At 45.3% G+C, this 20,342-nt stretch overlaps 1 protein-coding gene across 4 annotated transcripts in view; it reads right to left on the bottom strand.

Annotated features, from left to right (window-relative positions):
* Positions 1–679: 679 nt before the first annotated feature.
* LCORL (ligand dependent nuclear receptor corepressor like) overlaps positions 680–20,342 on the bottom strand; it is a 1,174,596-nt gene continuing 1,154,933 nt past the window's right edge. For all 4 annotated transcript variants that reach the window (XM_069631902.1, XM_069631901.1, XM_069631903.1 and 1 more), the window contains exon 9: positions 680–1,430. Coding sequence is in view for 3 of the 4 variants with exons in the window: in XM_069631901.1 (XP_069488002.1) it covers positions 1,410–1,430 (21 nt within the window). In the remaining variant the exon portion in view is untranslated. The remainder of the gene's footprint in view (positions 1,431–20,342) is intronic.

Raw genomic sequence — 20,342 nt, 5'->3', positions numbered from 1 at the left:
TCTGAGAACTGTGTGCTTTCCTTCCATTTCCTTGCATTGCATAAAGGGGGGTGGGGATTGCCAGAGAAAATGATTACATTGTTTTGTTGAACGCATATTGAGTATTTTCTGTACTGCATTTTCATTCCACCTTGCATCCATTTGAAACCATAAAGTATCGTTGCTATCTTATCCATCCTATAACCACTCATCATTGATTATAAAGAAGTGTGCTAGTGCCAGACTATCCATTATTGATTACTGCTCAGATTAGGTGTGATATTCAATTATTAAATTATTATAAAGTGTGATATATATATCTATTGTTTAAATTATCAAATAAACCTTTTAACTTGCAAAACAGAACTACTTCTTGGCTCAGTGGGGTCAGGGTTATTCAAAGAGAGGGGTGTTATATAGGGGTAGTCATCCAGAACGCATGAACTGGACATAAAGATATATCAATAAGGGTTTCCATTCAGTATCCCAGACTAGGCATTGACTTAGCTGTAGTGTTGAATTGAATCCTCTTACAACATATAGGAGACACGTTGGAGAAATACTACTGTGGGAGGAAACGGTTAGTTGGGAGGCCTCCCACAGTTGTGTGAAGACCCTACGAAAGTGACAGAACTAACACAGGATATTCTAAACAGTTATATTGTTTTTTACGAAACCAAAAGAACATGATCTGGAAAACAACATTTCAACCAGTTTTTATTTGTAATGCACATAGTTCAATAAAATGTATATAATGTAAAATCAAAATATGAACCCTAATACAGGGTGTCATTTTCTGCTTTAGATACAGACATAAGAATGCCTAAATCATGATTATCAAAAACATTTTTCCTAGGACCCAAACCTAGCGGTAACATTTATTCAAAAATATGAACTGCGCTTGCTTTACTACGGACGTTCCCAGAGCACCCGTTCTTTTCGGCTACAGTGTTGTTGTGAGGTAGTATGTCTCCAAATGCTACAAAAGGAACCTTATCATGATCAACATTTTAAATTGTCTGTCCAGTCACATTACAGATAATCTATTATTTCAAGCACATAATTAACTGAAAAGCAAATGACAACCACCAATTACATAAGTGCAGCATTTGTAATCCATACTCTGACCACAGGTGCATAGATACAGGTACAAAATACAAAAACACATAGTACATACAAACTGTTAATTCTATTGGCCAATGACCTTTTCAAGATCAGTGTAACAAGTGCATAATGCAGAAATAGGATGTACAACATAATAGTGCAAGGATAGCTGTAAGGTATACATTCTTGTCAGTTCAAGCTTTGGATTCAACTGCATAAATGACTAGAAATGCATTGATTCCAGTCCGAAGACTGTTTAAGGCACTGCTTTGTTTCACCACATGACTTGCTGTGCTCCTGCAATTTGATAGGTGAATTCTATGGAATCAGTGATCATTTCGTGTATGCTGAAAAAAAAGTGGGACATTATTTAGTGTTGTCGTTCGTAAAAACACACAACGCGTCAATATCCAAGTATAGATCATATTTCTATTACTAAACATAAATAAAAGGTTTCTTACCTGTAACACTAGTTCTCCAGTATGCAGATCTTTCCAGATTCATAAAGCCATTCTATACCTTGCGAATCCTGAACGTTTATATTAATTTATTTACTTGGTCCTCTGTGACAAAGAAAGTAATGTTTTTTTATGAGAGATGCATGAGATACCTAGGTGGGCATATGAAACCATTTGCCAACTGTGTGTGTTACCTACTGTTTTTTTTTACGCAAGTCTCCTTTAGTTTTTAGTATCTTTGCTTTTTTGATAGTCTGCAACTGTAATGGGTTTGATCTGTTGTATATTGTTGCTGCAAGGAACACACTGATTGGATAGTTATTTTTCGGAAATGTGTTCTTAAGGCGGATGTAGTTTTGTGGGCTAGGGCCCTTTACCAGCTAGCTAGCTGTATTTCCGTTTACCAGGTGTTTCACTGTTCTTGGCAAGATAGCATTCTGGTTCCAGTATATAAGAAGGGCGGTTGTGTCGACCCACTTAATTATCGCCTTCTGGCCACGTTGGACGTCTCATCCAAGGTATTTGCCCAAATTCTATTGGACGAGTTGACCATGTGGGCAGAAGTGATTAACATCATCCCCTGGGACCAGACTGGCTTTAGGAAGGGCTGCTCCACGTCAGTAAACATACTTGCACTGACCTCTATTGTGGAACAGGCCCGGTTCATTCACAATCGACCGATCTATGCAGAGCTTGTAGATTACAGTGCTGCCTTTGACACAGTAGATCGAACAAGGCTGTGGGGGAAGCTGGCTGGGTTGGGGGATCCCTCTGGGTCTCCTGAAAATGATCATATTGCTACACTCTAACACCTGTGTTAAAATAAGGCTGGAGGGAGAAGGTGGTAATTCCGCTTCAATCTTGACGGAGGTTGGCCTGAAGCAGGGCTGCCTCCTGGCCCCGAATCTCTTCAAACTGTATCTCTCAGACATGGGTTGTGCACTGGTGACCCGAAAACTCTTCCGCCAAAGTTGGGTGACATGATTGTACTGTGGATGGGTTATGCGGAAGACATTGTCATCCTGGATTGGACGCCAGGTGGTCTGCAATCCTCCCTGGACAACCTTAACTCCTACTCGACCTTGAACTACTTAAAAGTAAACATCAACAAAACCAAGATCGTGGTCTTTGAAACATCTTATAGGCTTGCAGCTAGAGTAAAGTGGAACATGAAGGGCATGGTTGTTGAGGTGGTATCCCAATATCCATATCTGGGTGTTGCTTTTGAAGCGAGCCCTAGTGGCATGTCACATCTTTGCAGTCCCAAGGTGTGCTGGGCGCAAATTGTGGGGGCCTTTTGCATCACAGAGTGGAGGCTACTCTTTGGGGATACTGCTCAAATCTTTGCTGCAAAGGTTGTGCCTATCCTGTGCTACAAAGCAGAGGTCTGGGGCCTGCGCATGTTGGAAGCAATAACCAAGCTTGAAGTTAGGCTGCTTGAGCGTTTGTTAAGATTACCAGTTTATGCTTTGGTGGAGATGATTGCTCTGGAATTGGATCTTACTATGAAACACAAGCGGATTGTGCTAAGCAGCCTGATGCTGTATTGGAAACTTGTGCATGCGCAAGTCAACACCATGATGGGGATATTGTTCAAGGCCCTGGTTGCAAAGGCTGTCTTTATGAGGAACTCAGCATTGGGCAGAATGCGTAGTACGGTCGACCCGGGGGTTGTGAGTAACCGGGAGGCTATGCTAATGTTAAATTCAATCCAATATACAAATGTGATGAAAAGGAAACTGGTATCCCTTAAACGCGAGCAAATGGTGGTTTCTCTGGCTGCCAAATCCACTTCAGCTGGTTTTTTCCCATATATAGTCCAAAGACAACTGATGCCCTCTTACATCAGTAACATTTTGGGGAATTCTTTTGTGTGGTATTACCCCGCCTTATGTTCAATGTAGTAACCACTCTTGAAATTGTTGGCCAATGGTCTAATACTCTGGGGGGGGGGGCGTAGATGTTGTCGGCTTTGTGGTAACGATGAGGTAGAGACGGTTCAACATCTTTTGACAAACTGTGAAGCACTGCTTGTGCTACGAGGCAGAGTCCTTGCGGCATCCAGTCTGGACTCCCGAATTTCACCCATGACCCTATGGGGCCTTTTTATGTCTGGCTCCCATGAGGGATTGATTGTGTTTTTTACTAAGATGTGGAGAGAGGTATATGGGATACTAAAAATATTAGCAGTTTGAATGTATTTATCTTATGTCTCTATCCTGTGGATTGATTTGACTTGGTTTTTCTTCCGTTTTCTTTTTCTACTCTTATTACTTATTCTGTTACTTTCCTTGATGCCACGTATCAAAAGTTACCTGTGTAACTGTATGATATTTAATAAAAAAAACAAAATGTGCTCTTGGTTACTTTAATTTGCTTTTACGGTTTTCCTTGTGTACATTAAGTGCAATGCCTAAATAAAGGCAACAATCGCAATTAAAAGGTAAAAGCTGTCTTAAAATGTTTCCCCTGCACCATCTGCTGACCCTCTTACGAGTGAATAACAAAAACGATTAAACATTTTTTTTAGACCTTAGTTGGGCTGCAATTACTCTTACCTTTGAATGCAGTACATTAATGAATCCAGGGAGGAAACCCATGCTGAAGAATTGCAGCACAGGTGACTGACCTTTGTTTCTCCAGCGGGTGTCATCGCCAGATTCATAAGCCCTTGAAGTGACTTTGTAGCTGTAACACCGAGAAGGTTGGAAGGTAAGGTCCATCCAAAGAGATACATGACCCCTTTGGAGTCCAATCTAGCAACTGAGTTCAACTGGTAATATATAAGTGAACATTTGTGGGTGTGTGGCTTTGTGTATGTTCCCTATATAATTCCACACCGTTTCAGCAATCTTCACCAAATTTTGCACAGTCACCTGATAGGACCCTCCGGACATTACTGGCTACATGACATCGGAAACTCCTCCCCTTTCCCTGGATTTCAGCAAAAGTGCACATTTGGATGTGAGTTTGTGGCTTTGCATATGTTCCCTGAACAATTCCACACAGTTTCACAAATTTGCACCAAATTATGCACAGTCACCTTTTAGGTTCTTCCAGAGATTACTGGCTACATGACATCTGGACACCCCACCTCTTTCCCCGCATTTTATTAAAAGTTAAAATGTGTGGGTGTGTTGGTGCCTTCGCGTATGTTCTCTACACAATTCCACACCATTTCAACAATCTCCACCAAGTTTTGCAGAGTCACCGGTTAGGAACCTCCTGGCATTCCTGGCTAAATGACATCTGGACAACCCCGCCCCTTTGCCCGGATTTCAGCAAAAGTCAAAATGTGTTTGTGGCTTGGCGAAGCGTTGTTCCTTCTACAATTCCACACTGTTTCGGCATTCTGCAACACACTTTGCACAGTTACCTGTACCTATGAGGAAATGAAGGCCTGGATAACGCCGGGTATATCAGCTATTGCTTGCATAAATGGGATCTGATTTCTGAAAGGGTGTGGTTTGTAGCCACATATACAGGATGCGAGGTGTCCCATCTACCACTTACAATTCTGCTGTTATTCTGTGTGAATCACAAAAATAAACATACTAAACTGCATGCGAACAAATTACTTATGTCATGTCGGAATACTTACCCTTTAGCCCAGCACCCTAGACACTAGAAAGTACACATTAACTTCCAAGTCTTGCCTGTCGAAAACGAGATAGCCTGCATGTTTTTGGAATGAAGGGCAGACACGGCTGAGGAGAGGATCCACCTGTGTTCTACATGCCCTCCCCATTTGAGGTCAGGACCTGTTCCTCCCTCCGTCATCCACCTTTTAAAACCACAGCAGACAGAGGCAGATTAGACCATTAATTGGTGAGTCAAAGTGCACACTAGGTGTGGGTTTGGCCTTGCTCATTGGTTCCACCAAGTCACTGAAATCTGTTCCCAGTTTTGGGCGCTCAGGGAAACCTGTGTGCTCCATTATTGCATCAGATGCCTGGCCGGAGCACCTGCAAAATGCCAGATTTTTCTGGATGAAAATGTATTTTTCTCTATATGATCTCTCGTTTTATCCATCGGGCTAATCGCGTGATCTCTTATGTTTTTGTATAATTTTTTCAAACGCAAATTTACGATAGGTTCTATAATGTTTCTTCCTTTTCATCTAATAAAAATGGAAGTTATACCAATGGTCAATCACATTTAGTGTATTGTGTTTTCTGTTTAACTACTTCTGAAGTAACTGTGCCATCTAGTTGGGATGGTAAAGCTGCTGAGGCAGCAATTCTGTGTGTGGCACCAGAGGTGTCAGGTGGTCTGGACATTGCCCCTCAGGGCCACAAAAAGTGGAGTTTCGCTTGTGTATGAGTGTGTGAATGTTTGGTTGTGAAATTGCATGTGGAAACTTAACTAATGTCAGACAGTAGGAAAATAATGGGCATGGATACAGAACAGTCCTAACCGGTACCAATACCCCCAAAGTGGTTCACCGGTACATTATATGTACACAAAATATAGCAGAAAACATTTAGAAGAGTGAAATGATTTAACAAGGGCAAATTCCCATAACTGGTTCCTGCTGAAGGAACCTTACAAATACACAGGCCAGCCAATTTGAAGCTCACATTACAATCTAATAAAAAGAGAGAAAATGTATTCCATAAAATGGAGTGCCTATTGCAGTTTGGAGAAACAAAAAACCTCTAAAATAAGGTGATTAAAAGGTTTAAATGAGAAATTGAAGAATCAGTTTAAAAATGTAATAAACAGATTCCAAAATGGCTGCGATGTGAGGTGCACCGTGACCAATGCTCCCCTGAACCACAGAGCCGTAAACTCGACATCAAAAGTGCTTGAAGCCCTCCCCAGGCACGGGAAGCACTGAGTACAGCACCGAGGGCCAGCGGAGCAGTGCGGGATGCAGTGACACTCACCTCCAGAAAAGTTAACAGCTGCGGACCCGAGGAGCAGCCTCGCCCGTGGCCCGCCAGTGCCGCCGGCAGCGTCTAGCAGAATGGACTCCATGCCTGAGCCCACGGGCTCCTGGCGGAGTGACTGCAAAGGAGGCGCGAGGTGAAAGAACGAGGCATCGAGCCTGTGGTCAGAGCGCCCCTACCAACCAGCACCAACCCTTAGACCCGACGAGACACACAAGGGCAGGATGCAGCTGTTACCTCTCGGGCGGGGCCGGAGGTGGTGGTGCGGCAGCAAGAACGAGGAATTGTGGTCCGGCAGCACCCCTCCCTGCAGCTGGACTGGCCCGGCACCTGCGGACCCTCGCCGGGGCGACAGACAGCAAGCGACAGGGGAGCGCCTGACACAGCTGACCAGGCACCCCAACCTTAAGGAGTCACAGCAGGGGAGGCCCTCCAATAATTCTATCAAGCGGGTCCGCTGACCTGACTTGACAGACTGGTGGAGGTGCTGTATCACTAGATTGGCCCATAACAACAACTTGGCCCACCGGGACGAACAGGGGAAATACACATAATATCCTACATGGAGAGGGGGGAGCGGCAATGAGCTATCGGCTCACATTGGAGGCAGAAACCGAAGGCGCACAGGCGTAACCTATCAACGGCGCATACCCGCTCATCCTAGAGGAAGACATATCTATAGGGGCCTGGCCTGGGGGACCTGGAACTGATATTTCTAGACAATCTCTGAAGCAGGAAAGAGGGCAGCAATCATCTAGGCGCCATTCTGTGTAGTGGGGGTAGCGCCAGAAGGGGGCCCTGGATCCGATGGGGGTTCCACAGGCCCTCCATTCAGATCGCAGAAGCAAAGCAGAAGCCAGCCCAGGATATTCAAGGCCTACTTAGTCTCAGGCAGGTGTGAATGTAAAGGTGTCCCAGTGATCTACACTCCTGGTAACGTTCGGCGAACCCCAGAGAGCCCTCCTTGGAAAAGTAAAAGCACGACAAGCCACGACGGCCCTCCAGGCACACAAGGACAACATATTTCTGGACTAAGCAGGCGCAGTGAGATGCTCCCTGTGTCATTAAGCTGGGGGCAGCAGAGTCTGTGGTGCGGATCCGATCCCCCCACGTAGACCGGGCAGCACTCAAGCAGAAACAACAAAGCAGTACCTAAGAACACTGTCACAGAACTTGATAACCAACAATGTCGAAATCAAGGAGGAAAGAGCCTCCCCGCTCAGCAAAAAGCTCTAAAAAAAACACAGGAAGGGGCACTAGTCAAGATCTGGGCCAAAGAATCAGACCTTCCTGGGGGTCTTCACACAGCAGTCCTGCCCTCAGGGCCACGGGAGGACCCCACGCAGGAGGAACAGGACCGGCCTGTAACGCAGTCTCTGTCAGGCAATTCCTTAATGACTTGGAGACAAGTTAGCATCTACGGTTCACAAACAAATGGATGTCCTGTGGGAGGATCTAGGGGAGGGCCTGCTGGAGATAAAGAGACACATCCACAAAATGAAATCGAGGGTGGACACCAATGAAATGGCGATCCAGGAGCTGACGGAAGATGCAAGACGAACCGATGCCCTGCTGGAGATCCACAATCTCGAACTGCAGGTGGAGGACCTAGACAAAAGGTCGAGGAGGTCCAACATTTGCATCAAATACCTCCCGGAGGACACACAGGACAGAGAGGGGATGTGGTTAAAAATATCTTCAAAGGCCTTCTGGAACCCGATGCCAATGTAGAAATCAAATTCGATAGGATCCACCGAGCGGGCCCCCTCAAAAGGAACCATGGGCAAGACCGAGGGATGTTCTGTCTGCTCTCCAGGACTATACCATCAAGGAAACAATACTCCTTAAAGCAAGGAGAGCGAGACAGATCACGCACAATGGAGTAGAAATATTCCTTTATCGAGACCTGGCACAATCAACCCTCATCAAGAGGAGGAGAACGGGCCCAATCTTGACCTTCTTGAGGGACCGAGAGGTCCGCTACAGGTGGACTTTCCCATTTGGGTTACTGTTCGACTGGCAGAGTTGGCAACAGAGAATTATGACGTATGAACAAGCTGCTGCCCCCTTGGGCATCAAAGAGGAATCACAGTCGCTAGCCCGCCCATCAGACCCCTGACAAAATATCTGCAGACCTTGGGAATGGACTACAGTAAGACCTAAAAGGCCCAAGAAGGGGGAATATCGGCTACCCCCCAAAGGCCCTACCCCGGGGGAAGACCAAGATCAAAGCAAATCCCCCAATGGCATCCCCGACTGAGCAAAAACCATCGAGGGGGCCCATAGCTAGACAGCTCGCATGGGGAGGGCACAAGTTAAGTTAAAGTTAAGTTAAGGCAATGCTAATAAGGCTTACAGCGGTCCCGTGGGGAGGGTGGTTAGGGACTCTTGGAATGGGTTTGGGAGAACCCGCACAGGGCAGACCTGGGGCTACTCAATGATTCAACTCTCGGGACATGGATTCAAGGGGGTCTAGAAGCCAGTTGAATTCACCCATGTTAGGGGGGGGGTGGGGTGGGAGGATAGGGTGGAGAGAGGGCGAAGGTGTCGGGAAGACGGTATGTTCACAGATGGGGGCCAAGAGGGGAAGGATGGAGTAATCAAAAGGGTGGGCCCAGGCCCGTAACAAAAACTAGAAGTCTAGAAGAGGAATACTCATACGACAATGGGCGGCAGTTAACCTCAAGATTATAACCCTAAACGTTAACGGCGTAAACTTCCCAATCAAAAGGAAAAGAACAGAGAGATATATAAGAAGGGAACAGCCGGACATTGTAACTCTACAAGAAACACATGTCCAAACCCGCGACAGAAATAGAATTAAAGTCTGGAGGTACACCAGACTATTCCAAGCGACCCAGCCCAATAAGAAAGGAGGGTTACTTCTGGCTCTGAAAGATGGACTGGGCCCCACCCCGAATGGAACAGAGACAGACGGCCAGGGGAGATACCTGGCAGTAGCGCTGACGGGGCGAGGGGAATCCTGCACACTTGTGACACTATATGCCCTTAATTCAGGGCAAGATGCGTTTGTCCAAAAGTACTGACTAAACTTGAAAAATTCACGAAAATGCCCATTATTTTAACGGGGGACTTCAACATAGCGTGGGACCCCACCAACGATAGAAGAAAGACAGCCCTAGGGGCACAGGGAAGACCCTCAGGGGAGCTCAGGAAGAACATTCAAGACCTGGCCTTGGTAGATGCATGGAGAGAGGTAGAGGGCGACAAGGAAGGCTACTCGCTTGCCCATCAGACGCACTCTAGGATAGATTACATATGGCTCTCTAGGAGCTACCCGGCACTCCTATTCAAAGATGACAAACTGGTCCAAGAACTCATGGAAGGGATAGAGGCCTTCTTTGGAACCAACAAGGCAGGTGAAATGACCCTGCAGACCAGATGGGTTGCCTTCAAGGCAACAATAAGGGGGCTTATCATTGAGATTAAAGCAAGAAGAGATAGGGAATTGAGGTTGGAGGAAGCCCGCCTAGAAGAATTCTACTCCAGACTTTACAGATCAGATAATCCCCTATCATCATTACAGGAACTCTGGCACAAATAACGGAGGGGGAAAGGGAGGCCTTGGAGCAGGACATAGCCTGCGTAGAAATTCGGGTGGCAATAAAAACGCTGCCTATAAACAAAGCCCCAGGACCGGACGGCTTCTCTGCCGAGTTTTTATAAAACTCATAGGGAAACCCTAATACCTCATCAGACCGAATTGTTCAATCAGTTTTGCCCATACAGGACCATATCCAGGTCTATGCAAAAGGCGAAGGTGGTCCTTATCCCCAAAAAAGGCAAGGACCCCACAGAATGCGGATACTACAGCCCAATTGCCCTGATAAACGTTGATACCAAAATCCATGCACAAATTCTGGAAACCAGGCTTGAACAAATGATCCCCCAGGTGGTTCACCCAGAGCAGTCAGGCTTTATCAGGTGGCAGCAGACAGTAGACAATGTTAGAAGGATTGTCCACCTGATGAAAAAAGCTCACAAGAAGGGAGTCCCCACTCTCCTCATGGCCTTAGATGCCGAGAAAGCCTTCGACCGAGTGGAGTGGGGATTCCTGTTCGCAACCATGGACAAGATAGGGTTCGGGGACAAATTCATGAACAGGGTAAGGGCCAATTACCAACATCCTCTCCTCAGGCTTTCCATAAACGGTCAGGTATCAGACCCAGTGGCAGTCCAGCGGGGAACCAAGCAGGGATGCCCACTCTCACCCATACTGTACGCAATTCACTTAGAACCCTTTTTTTGCAGCGGTAAGAATCAAAAAGGACATGGTGGGAATCAAGGTTGCGAGAACACCGCACAAAATAGCCGATTTCGCGGATGATATGCTCTTGACACTTACCCAACCAGAGCTCTCCCTGGGGGCGATTGCAAATGAACTTAGACAATTTGGAGGGGTGGCCGGGCTAAAAATAAACGCGAGCAAATCTGAGGTTCTCCATCTCACGCTCCCAAAAGAAGCAGTACAAGAACTGAAGAGGGGCTCTCCTTATAGATGGGAACACTCCATAACCTACCTGGGAAAGAAACTAGCTAAAGCGCTGGAGCAATTACACCAAGCAAACTATCAGCCTCTCCTAGAAAAACTCAAGTCCAAACTGATAGACTTGGGGCCCCTAACTATTACAAGGCTAGGCTGAATAAATGTCTTAAAAATGGTCATACTCCCCCAACTGCTATATTACTTCTCAGCTCTCCCAGTCCATGTACCTCTCACCCTCTTCAGGGCAATCCAAAAATTGACAAGAAGATTTGTATGGAAGAGCAGAGCTCCGAGAGTAGCCGCCAGACTCATGAAACTCCCTACCACTAGAGGGGGAGTGGGGGAACCAGACTTTAAGGCATATTACTTGGCAGCCCAGATAAGAGTTATCCGAGACTGGCAAAACAGGGATCGGGAAAAGATATGGAGGCTAATGGATCGTGCAGTAGCAGGGGAAAACCTGGAAGGGATACCCTGGAAACCCAAAGCAGATAGAGCGCCCTAAATGTAAAGTAGCACTATCCTTTTTCTGGTGGGAGACTCGTGGGATGGGGCAACGAAGCTGGCACATATCACTTCGTGCCCATCCCTGTTGACCCTGATATTCGATAACCCACAATACACAACGGGACATAAGACCTCCACCTTTACCAACTGGCAACAGGGGGATGTGAAAAGAACAGAGACATGTTCTAGACGAACAATGTCAAACAATCCGACCAATGTAAATTAGACTTTGCTTTAGGGGAGAGGAAGAGATATTGCTACGCGTAACTGAGGCACTGGTTACTTCATCCCATCATGAAACAAGCAGGAACTCGCCAACTAACTCCCTTCGGAAAATAACTGACCACGGACCCCAGGGACAGGCGAGTGGTAGCATCCATATATGCGTAACTAAAATAAGGCGAACACCCACCCCCGAGGCCCTACATGAAAAAATGGGAGACATCCACGGGGTAAGCAATAGAGGAGACTGAGTAGTCAAAACTATGGGCAAACATTCCCAAACTCACAAAATCCCCCCAAATACAGGGGATTTGGATAAAAATGCTTTTTCAGTGGCACATAACACCTACTAGACTCCACAAAATGTACCCAGGGGAATCAAAATACTGATGGAGGGAATGTGAAGGGGAGGGAACGTGGAGCCGCATATGGTGGGATTGCCCCAAGATGGATGGATACTGGAAGGGCATACAAGAGGCAATAGCACAAGTCCTGGGGGTGAAGGGCAGAGGTAATAGAGGTTGGGCACTGATGGGCCTAGAGGGGTCCCTGGAGGAACTTCCTTCAAAGCCAGACCGCAAAGTATACATTATGGTGCACTAGTGCTGGCGCAAAAATGGAAGTCCAGGGACCCCCCACTGGAACATGAGAGGGTGGCAAAAATCTGGAGCTTTACAACCTTGGAGTGGCTCACATACCCCCTCCAGGGGGAACACAGAACTTTTCGCACAGACTGGTCAAGGTTAGTGGACTTCCTACAAGAAGGAGCGAGGGGAGTCTGGTGCCCAAGGAATATGCGCCTTTTGGGCATAGTAAGCTAGACGCTGATGGGGCTAGATCTTGGGAGATACCCCAAAGACTGAGCAGAAGGCCACTATTTAGCATTGACCCCGGACATCGAGAAATAGATCCCTTCAAGAAGTCACATGTCGATTATGGACTACCGTCGGACCAAAGGGGGAAGGGGGGAGAGAGAAGGGAGCAGGGGTGCATGTTCAAGGTTAAATTGTTATGTCTAAAAATGCTAATAAAAAGTTCCGTTAAAAAAAATGTAATAAACAACGGTCAACCAGGAGAAGAAACAAGGATGGCAACACCTTTTTTGTATACTTAATTAGTAAATACTTAATTAGTAAAAGATAAGCGGGATGAGTAAATGGCAGTTGTGACAAATCTGGAACCTTTGAACCTCCTTCCCTAGGGGGGGGCACCTCTTTTGATGCTAGGAAGGGGAGCCTGCTAAGCAAAACCCTCCCTAGTGGTTTGGAACAGCAAGACCTCACTGGGAGTGACTCCCCTCCAGGGGACAAGGACTACCATTGCCATGGAGAACTCCCTATTGACAAGATATTATCTGCCTACCTGGGAGTAAGTAATGCTGACAATACCTCCATGTATTTGGCTTAAGGTAATGATGAACATTACACCTATTTGACAACATGTGGTGAACAATACACCCCTTCTCGCTACAGTAGCAATAATAAAAGAACCAAGGACCCTTAAGTGGAGGAGGAGAAACCATACACAGAGGCGAACCTCCGACGTGAGTATGTCGGTGAGGGGCAGAGCTGTGCTGAACAGCTGTGGTACAGAGAGAGCCCAACGCCAAAAGGAGGCGCTGCCGTCCTGATACAGAGACCTACTGATCCTGAGAAGTGAAGGCCACCCGAAGCTAAGCTTACCTGGAGGAGCGACTATGCAGAGGACATGGTGGGCCCGGTGCCCATGAACACATGCTGAAATCAGGAACCGAAGGAGGAGGGAGTCCTCCACTCTCAAAGAGAAAGCAGAAGGGTAGCGGAACGCAGAGCCCAGTGAAATCGTATCTAGTCCAGAACAGCGGCAAGCGTTGGAGAACATCACCGCTGCCAAAGAGAACACCCTCACTGGAGCAGACCCTGCAAGGCTGAAGGTATGAGGATTTCCCAGATCACAGGGGCAGAGAGAGCAAAGAGCAAGTGGGGAAGAATGAAGGATTGTCCTAACCCCGTACCAGGGTCACAGAGGCCGAGAGAGAGAAAGCCTGAATGAGAGAAGAAGGGTTACAGAAGCCAGTGAAACCAAATAGGATAAACCTCCAGACGAGTCACAGAAACCTACAAGAGCTAAGAGAGCCCCATAAAGAGAGGGGTTACAGATACCACAGAGAACTAAGTGAGCCATTAGGACAGATAAACCCAAGAGAGTCACAGGGACCCAATAAGCAAAGAACAGATGTGACAGGAGCACAGAGGCACTCAATACCTGAACCAGGTTGGGAGAGGCCAACACAAGTGGTGGAGAGGGATCAGGGAAATATGCCGCCATCTAAAAAAAGTTGGACATTTTGTTTTTGCTGGAACTTAACACTCTGTTGTTGAAGTTCGTAAACTTGAGGAACTTTGATAGACTGCCGAGAACTGTGAAATAAGGAGAATTGTTAAATTACTAAATCCAGAGCCAGGAGAAATTCTTAAGACACCTGAGAAATATCCTAGTGATCAACACAGAGTGTAGGCCACTCCACCAAATTTTATTTTACATTTTTCTAAGTGGTAGGGCCAGTTTAGTGAATAGGTTTGGACCAAAGACTATTTCATTTAACTATTGACAAGCACTTAGTTTAGTTTGATAGGAAGGGAAGTCCCCTTTAGCAATAGGGTTAGTGAGGCGTTTTACTTTTATCTTGAATAAAGTTACTGGAAACATGTGTCCTCTGTTCCTCCTCCTCCTCCTAGCTTGGCACACAGTGGACATAATTCTTTAACAAGCACGTGGAGATTGCAGCTTGCCCATCTTCAACTGTTACGACACTGTTAAGGCGGCCTGGGAAGTCCTAATTTACACAGAGGTTCTGGAGCCAGTTCAAACGAGACACAATAACTGAAATAGACAAAGTGCAAGGCAAAACTCAGCTTTATCATCATAAAATAAAGCAGGGACAGCATACAAGCATAGAATTCTTGACGCTCTAGAAGTGCATATGTTACCTAGTGTTCACGCTCTTCATGTTGAGGGCACATTTGCTTAGTGTCTAATGCATGCACATGTATTGTCACACTGTTAGTTTTGTTGCTTGTGCTATCTTCAGTTTAGATCGTGTCCATCTCCTGTTGTATCTGCCTGGGAAAAGGGCGGTAAGGTTGTCTTAGTGAGTAACGTTTCTCACCTGTTTGGTATTGAGTTGAGGGAGGTGCTGAAGCTATAGATGACGTATTAATCTGCCTCTCAAAAACATCCACTAGAATACATTGGGGCCACAGAGACCTAAATGGCCAGTATTTCAACAATCAGCTCAGCAAGCAACTGCTTCCCACTTTCGACAGCTCCAGTAACTCACATCAGATGATGGGATGTAGTGCAATGCCACCTGAACATTACCCGACAGTCACCTGGGGTGATGGCTGCTCCCAGAGTCTCACAAATTCCTGCTTCATCCCCTTTTGCAGCTTCCCTTACCACCTTTTTTCTCTGCTTTATTGCTACCAAGCATCTCATCACATTTCTTATTCTTTCTCGTCTTGATTAGTGCTGTGCTCTCTTAGTCGGACTCTACTTCCCATCTTGCCCCTCTTCGCTCAATCTTGAACTCTGCTGTCCATGTTCTATTCGCTCTTTCTATTCTTACCCCATTACTCTCTTTCTTTGCTTAGCCTCTTGTCTCCTTTTCCATTTTGTATGCATTATCTTTAAGTGATTTCCCAGGCTCTACCCGCCTTACCATTCTTGGCTTGTCTCCAATCAACCTCGGTGTCCTGGTCTCATTTGCTTCTCTCCGTATGTAAACCTCCCCATGCCAAATCATGTTTCCATTCCCTTTCTCTCCTCGCACCCAGCTTTGGAACAATCTGCCTCTTATCGTCTGGTGTTCCCATTCACTTGCCATTACACGTCTCAAATCTCACTTTCTTTCTACCACCGCTGCCTGTAATTTTTTAACTACTGTTGTGGATCAGAAGGATGCAGAGTCTTGAAGGGCATCTTTAGAATGACTATTAAATTATATGTTGAAAACCTAATTAGTATTCCCTATCTGCTTTACTAACTAAGCTGCTTGTCAGTCGTCTTGAGATGTCCAAAAAGAATGAGTCCACCGTCCAAAAGCAAATGCTAGCTGACTCTTCCACTAAGTAGAACCAACAAAAAGAATACAGTCAAGAAAATATCTACCTTCTCCCAACAAGTGCTTCTTATACTGTTCTCTTTAATCTTATAAACTCCTATTTAATATGTAATTGTCAAATAGTCTTTCGTAACTCCTTGGATTAGCTCATTCAACTCTTTCAACAGGCTTTAGCTCATACAACTCTTTCAACAGGCTCTTGCTGCTCCCTTGCTTTGGTGGAATGACTTTCCTTGACTCTGGTTGGTTCCTTAGGTGAATCTTGAAAGGGTTTGCATATTCAGGCAAACTATACGTCTCTATGGGATTCTGATTTCTCTTGTTGGTACATTTTTTCTTTCTCTCCTCTGTATTCTCTTTCCAGTTATTTATGAAGGCTTCTTGGAAATTCATTCATGCTGCGGCCATGGAGACTTTGGCACAAATGGAAGTATCTGCACAGAACGATACATACAGAACAGTGCATTCTCTGCCGCCAACTGCAACAACAGTCTAGTCCTCAACCAAGATGGCCGCCACAAGACCACCGCTGCAAGTATAACAATGTACCGTGCCGTAAGCACGGTGCGTTGCATCCTTTCCTCTGGTGCTCGCTGCAGTGTGTATTCCACAGTTTCCTCTCTCGTTCCGCCGTTAGCCTTGCTATTGTATCTTTCCTTCCAGTCCTCTGCAGCTGGACATCTCTTGCCTCTTCTTTAGCTCTCAGACTTTTCTTTCCACTCTCACTTTCATACAGCGTCCCTATGCCACTCTGTTGCAGATACGCCTTCTCCTCATTTCCTGGCTTCAGCCGCTTACCTTTGCTTCCTTTCTGATTCATGCTCTCTGCCTTCTCTTTCCGCTCTCGCTTTCACACGGCTTCCCTACGCCGTCTGGGTACCCGTGCCCTCAGTTGCAGGTACGCCTTCTCCTCTTTCCCCATTCTCGACTGCTTACCTTTGATTCCTTTCTGATTCCGGCAGCTTGGGTGAGTTAGCCTTTCTGAATATCCTTACCTACCTGCGTCACTGCACAACGTTACGCTTCTCTGGCATTCACTCAAATGTCTTTACTTACTTTGCTGGTCTGTCCTCATCCGTCAATCTTTTCTTCTCTTCGTCTGTCCTGGAGCTGTAACTGCTACGTTGTTTACCAGCCCGCATACCTTCATTGGACATTGTCTATCCCAGCTGTCAAATTCCTGCTGGATCCGATTCCTCCTTGCAGAATTTCACCTGTACAGGGGTTCCCCGCACAATCACAAGGTGTTCTACTAAACACACATTGGATTGTCCATCAACCCAGGGATCTACAATCCGGAGGAAGGTTGAAACATCTCACAGCATCTTCTCATTAAGAAGCCACACCTTGAACAATAAACTCCAAGGACTTAATTCAGAAACCGATTGCATCTCATCAACCATGATTTATTGATGCCTTAAAGCTTTGTTCCTGGTTCGGGGTTGGCTCCCTGGGGTTCCCCTTTGGTGTGGGTATCCGTACCCTTCAAGGTGGCCTCCAGGGAAGCCTGACCCCATTTACACGATAAGAAGGAGAAGAAGAAGGTTAAGGACAAGAAGGCCAAGGAGGTCAAGAAGACCAGGAGGAAGGAATCATCAAAAACCTGAGACAGCTCATCAGAAGAAAGAGGTGAGGAGGGGTCTCGTGAGGGTATGGCAGATCCAGCCAGGCACGACACATTCTTATATACCATGCATTCACTAAACACACAGGGTTAATATTCCCTTCTTTCCAGCATAATACTGTACTTTCTTGTAAGTTGTTTATCATAAAGGCTTCCCTGCCCTTCTTACTTACTTGGAAATGTGTTTCAAACTTTAAAGAGTTCTCTTTTAGGATTATTTATTATTCTCTCTCGATCATTTAGGTCGCTCATATTTTACAACTACTTCTCTCTTAACTCTATTGGTTTCACTTTTAGTGTGGGTTCTGCTTCACTTTCCTTCACCTAGGCACTTCAAGTTTGTCAGATTTACTTTCTAACTTTTCTCGTTTTTACTGGGACAAGTTTCAGCGTTCTTATAATGATTCCTGCCTCAGTTCCTGTTCCTCCCCATTTCCCTGCTACCTTTGTTTCCTTTGTATTCGTTCAAGTGGGACAATCTAAGGTTTGCTTATAGTTCGTCTCTCTCCGGGTCTTCGCTCTTAATTCGTCCCCTTGTCAGTGTTTTTGTCCAACACGCTTGTCTTCTCTCCCAACTTCGGTATTGCTGGCTGGGGAACCGCCACAGCTGTAGCGGTCTCCCATCAGAGGACTCAGCGCCGTTAACCGGGAAGCCTGCCCACCATTGTTATCGTGTGGTCATGCCACCACCACTACTCCGGCTCTGCTCGTAGTCTCGTTTCCTTCAGTCTCTACGGAGCTCGCTTCTCGGATGCCGGTTTTCCAGCAACAAGCAACTCTGTGCTCGTCCATGGCCCTACCTACCGATAGTGTAACGCTGCCAGGGGACCTCCCCTGCTAAACCATACAATCCTCGATCTTGCTTTCTTTGCCGGAGTTAACAAACACTCCTCTATAAATCTACTCATCTCAGTGAATCTAGGCTTTTCATTTAGAGCCAGTGGCTCTTTTCTCTTGTGGATAGCACATTTTCTCGTGTTCCTTCTTCAAGTCCTGATAATTGGAAATATTGGATACGGGAGACAGTCCCATAAATGCCATTATATGGTTTGGCTGCAGAAGTTCCTCACAGGAACAGGAGTACTTGTCCCCTAATTGGCAGTCTCTCCCGGGGAGATCCCACTTGCCTCGACCTGTAGGGATGGTGTTGCAAAGCGGGCTCACCTCCCTATCCTCATAGGGAGGGGCTCCCAATTGGGGAGAAGTGACGAGTTCCCTCGATTCAAACTACTGAATGTTTATCATCTTTTCAGTCATTTTTACATTATTTGTACTGTTACTGTGCGAAAGCTCTATATAAATCTCTATATGAAAATAGTTGATTGGCGGTTTGGCCGTTTTTTGATACTTCCGATGTTGAGATTATACAAATCTAAGGTGTTAACAAGCCTAACTTTTGGGGCAGAGACCTTATAATTTGGCATGAAATAAGACAAACTTGAAGCCTTACTTTGGAGGCAATGTTTCTCCTTCCCGAATGGGGTCTCAATGAGTGTCATTAGACGAGAATTGGGTCTTTATCAATGAAGTCCCTAATGGATTGGAAAAGACTGCAGCTATTTCAGAAAATCTTATCTCCCCCTCCAAAATCTCTGTTTAACGAACTCCACTTGCTAAAACCTGCCAGGCTCTAAATCTCTGGTTAACATCCTGTTGTAACAGACCAGCATTTATGGATAGTGATACGGTTCAAAATCTTGTAAGAATTAAAATAAAATTGTGGTCCTGTGATTGGATCAACACCAGAGCATCTATTATGAAGTATCACTTTTTTCCCCATTCTCTGGTGGAGGTGAAAACTTAACGCTATATCTCCTTATTTATGACTGTATTCTTCACTAGTTTTTAGGAACATTTTTATGAGCGTTAAATAAAAATGTATTTTTAAACAAAAGAAATTATTGGCGCTAGAAACAATATTCGGAGAGCATTAAGATTGTGCCGTTTTTCTAATGCTCATGTTGAAACTCTAAAACATTTGCTTATTGAATGCCATATTTTGTTTTCAAAAAGAAGGGAGTGTTTTATCCGTTTTGTACATAATGAGTTTTCAGAGTGATCGATCCTGAGAAAGAAATTTTAAAGCAAAACAAATATCTTAATCCATTGCAGTTTAAAATTTCTTAAAATCTATTTTAAATTTAACATAGGCTGTATATACATGAAAACAAATTTTAGGTAGCGTTCTCTTTTCTTTCTTTTCTGCAGGTATAACATGTACTGAGATTGTGAAAGGCTGTATTTGTGAACCAAATCAAATTAAAAAATAAATACAACTATGTAAATTACAATAAAATACAAAATGCAACTACATTGTCCGCTGGAAACCTCAGAAATCTGGTCAGAGTTCTCAGCGATTAGAAAGCAGCCCCAATATTTTGCTGAGGATCTCGAGACGGCCAACCCCTGTTGTGCAGACATCGAGCTCATGAGAGTCATTATGCCACAAGCAGTAAGGTAGAGTCTTATTTAGAAAGGGCAATGGCCAAATGATAATCCGAGAATAGTTACCACAATGGAAAAAGCCTCAAATAGACTGTTAGCAGCAGTTAGTGAAGTGTGCCCCAGGAAGATGGATTGGGGCAGGTCCTATAATTGCAAGCAAAACAAACAGGAATCGCCAGCAGATTATTTGAACAGATTCAAGACAGTTTTAACACAACCTTCAGGTACCATCAAGCCAGAAGACACCGCTGAAGAGGCAATAGCTAATGTATTTAAAGGGATGGTCTAGTAAAAAATTTTATTTAAAAAATAGATAGGCAACATAAAAAAAAAATACTAGCATTCTCCGTTTTAAAACTTCCTATGTAAAAGTTTGAGCTATTCAAGCTCAAAATTCGCAAAAGCAAGCACAGGGGCGCAGCCATTTTGTGAAATGGAGGCCCTCCTGTCCTGGCTTTTGCTTTTGCGGCACTAATGAAGGAAAAGCCAGCCAGCTGTAGTA

Source organism: Ambystoma mexicanum, chromosome 6q (assembly GCF_040938575.1).
Source record: "Ambystoma mexicanum isolate Mex_15411 chromosome 6q, UKY_AmexF1_1, whole genome shotgun sequence".
Taxonomy (NCBI): domain Eukaryota; kingdom Metazoa; phylum Chordata; class Amphibia; order Caudata; family Ambystomatidae; genus Ambystoma; species Ambystoma mexicanum.
This window is presented reverse-complemented; position numbering and strand designations above follow the sequence as displayed.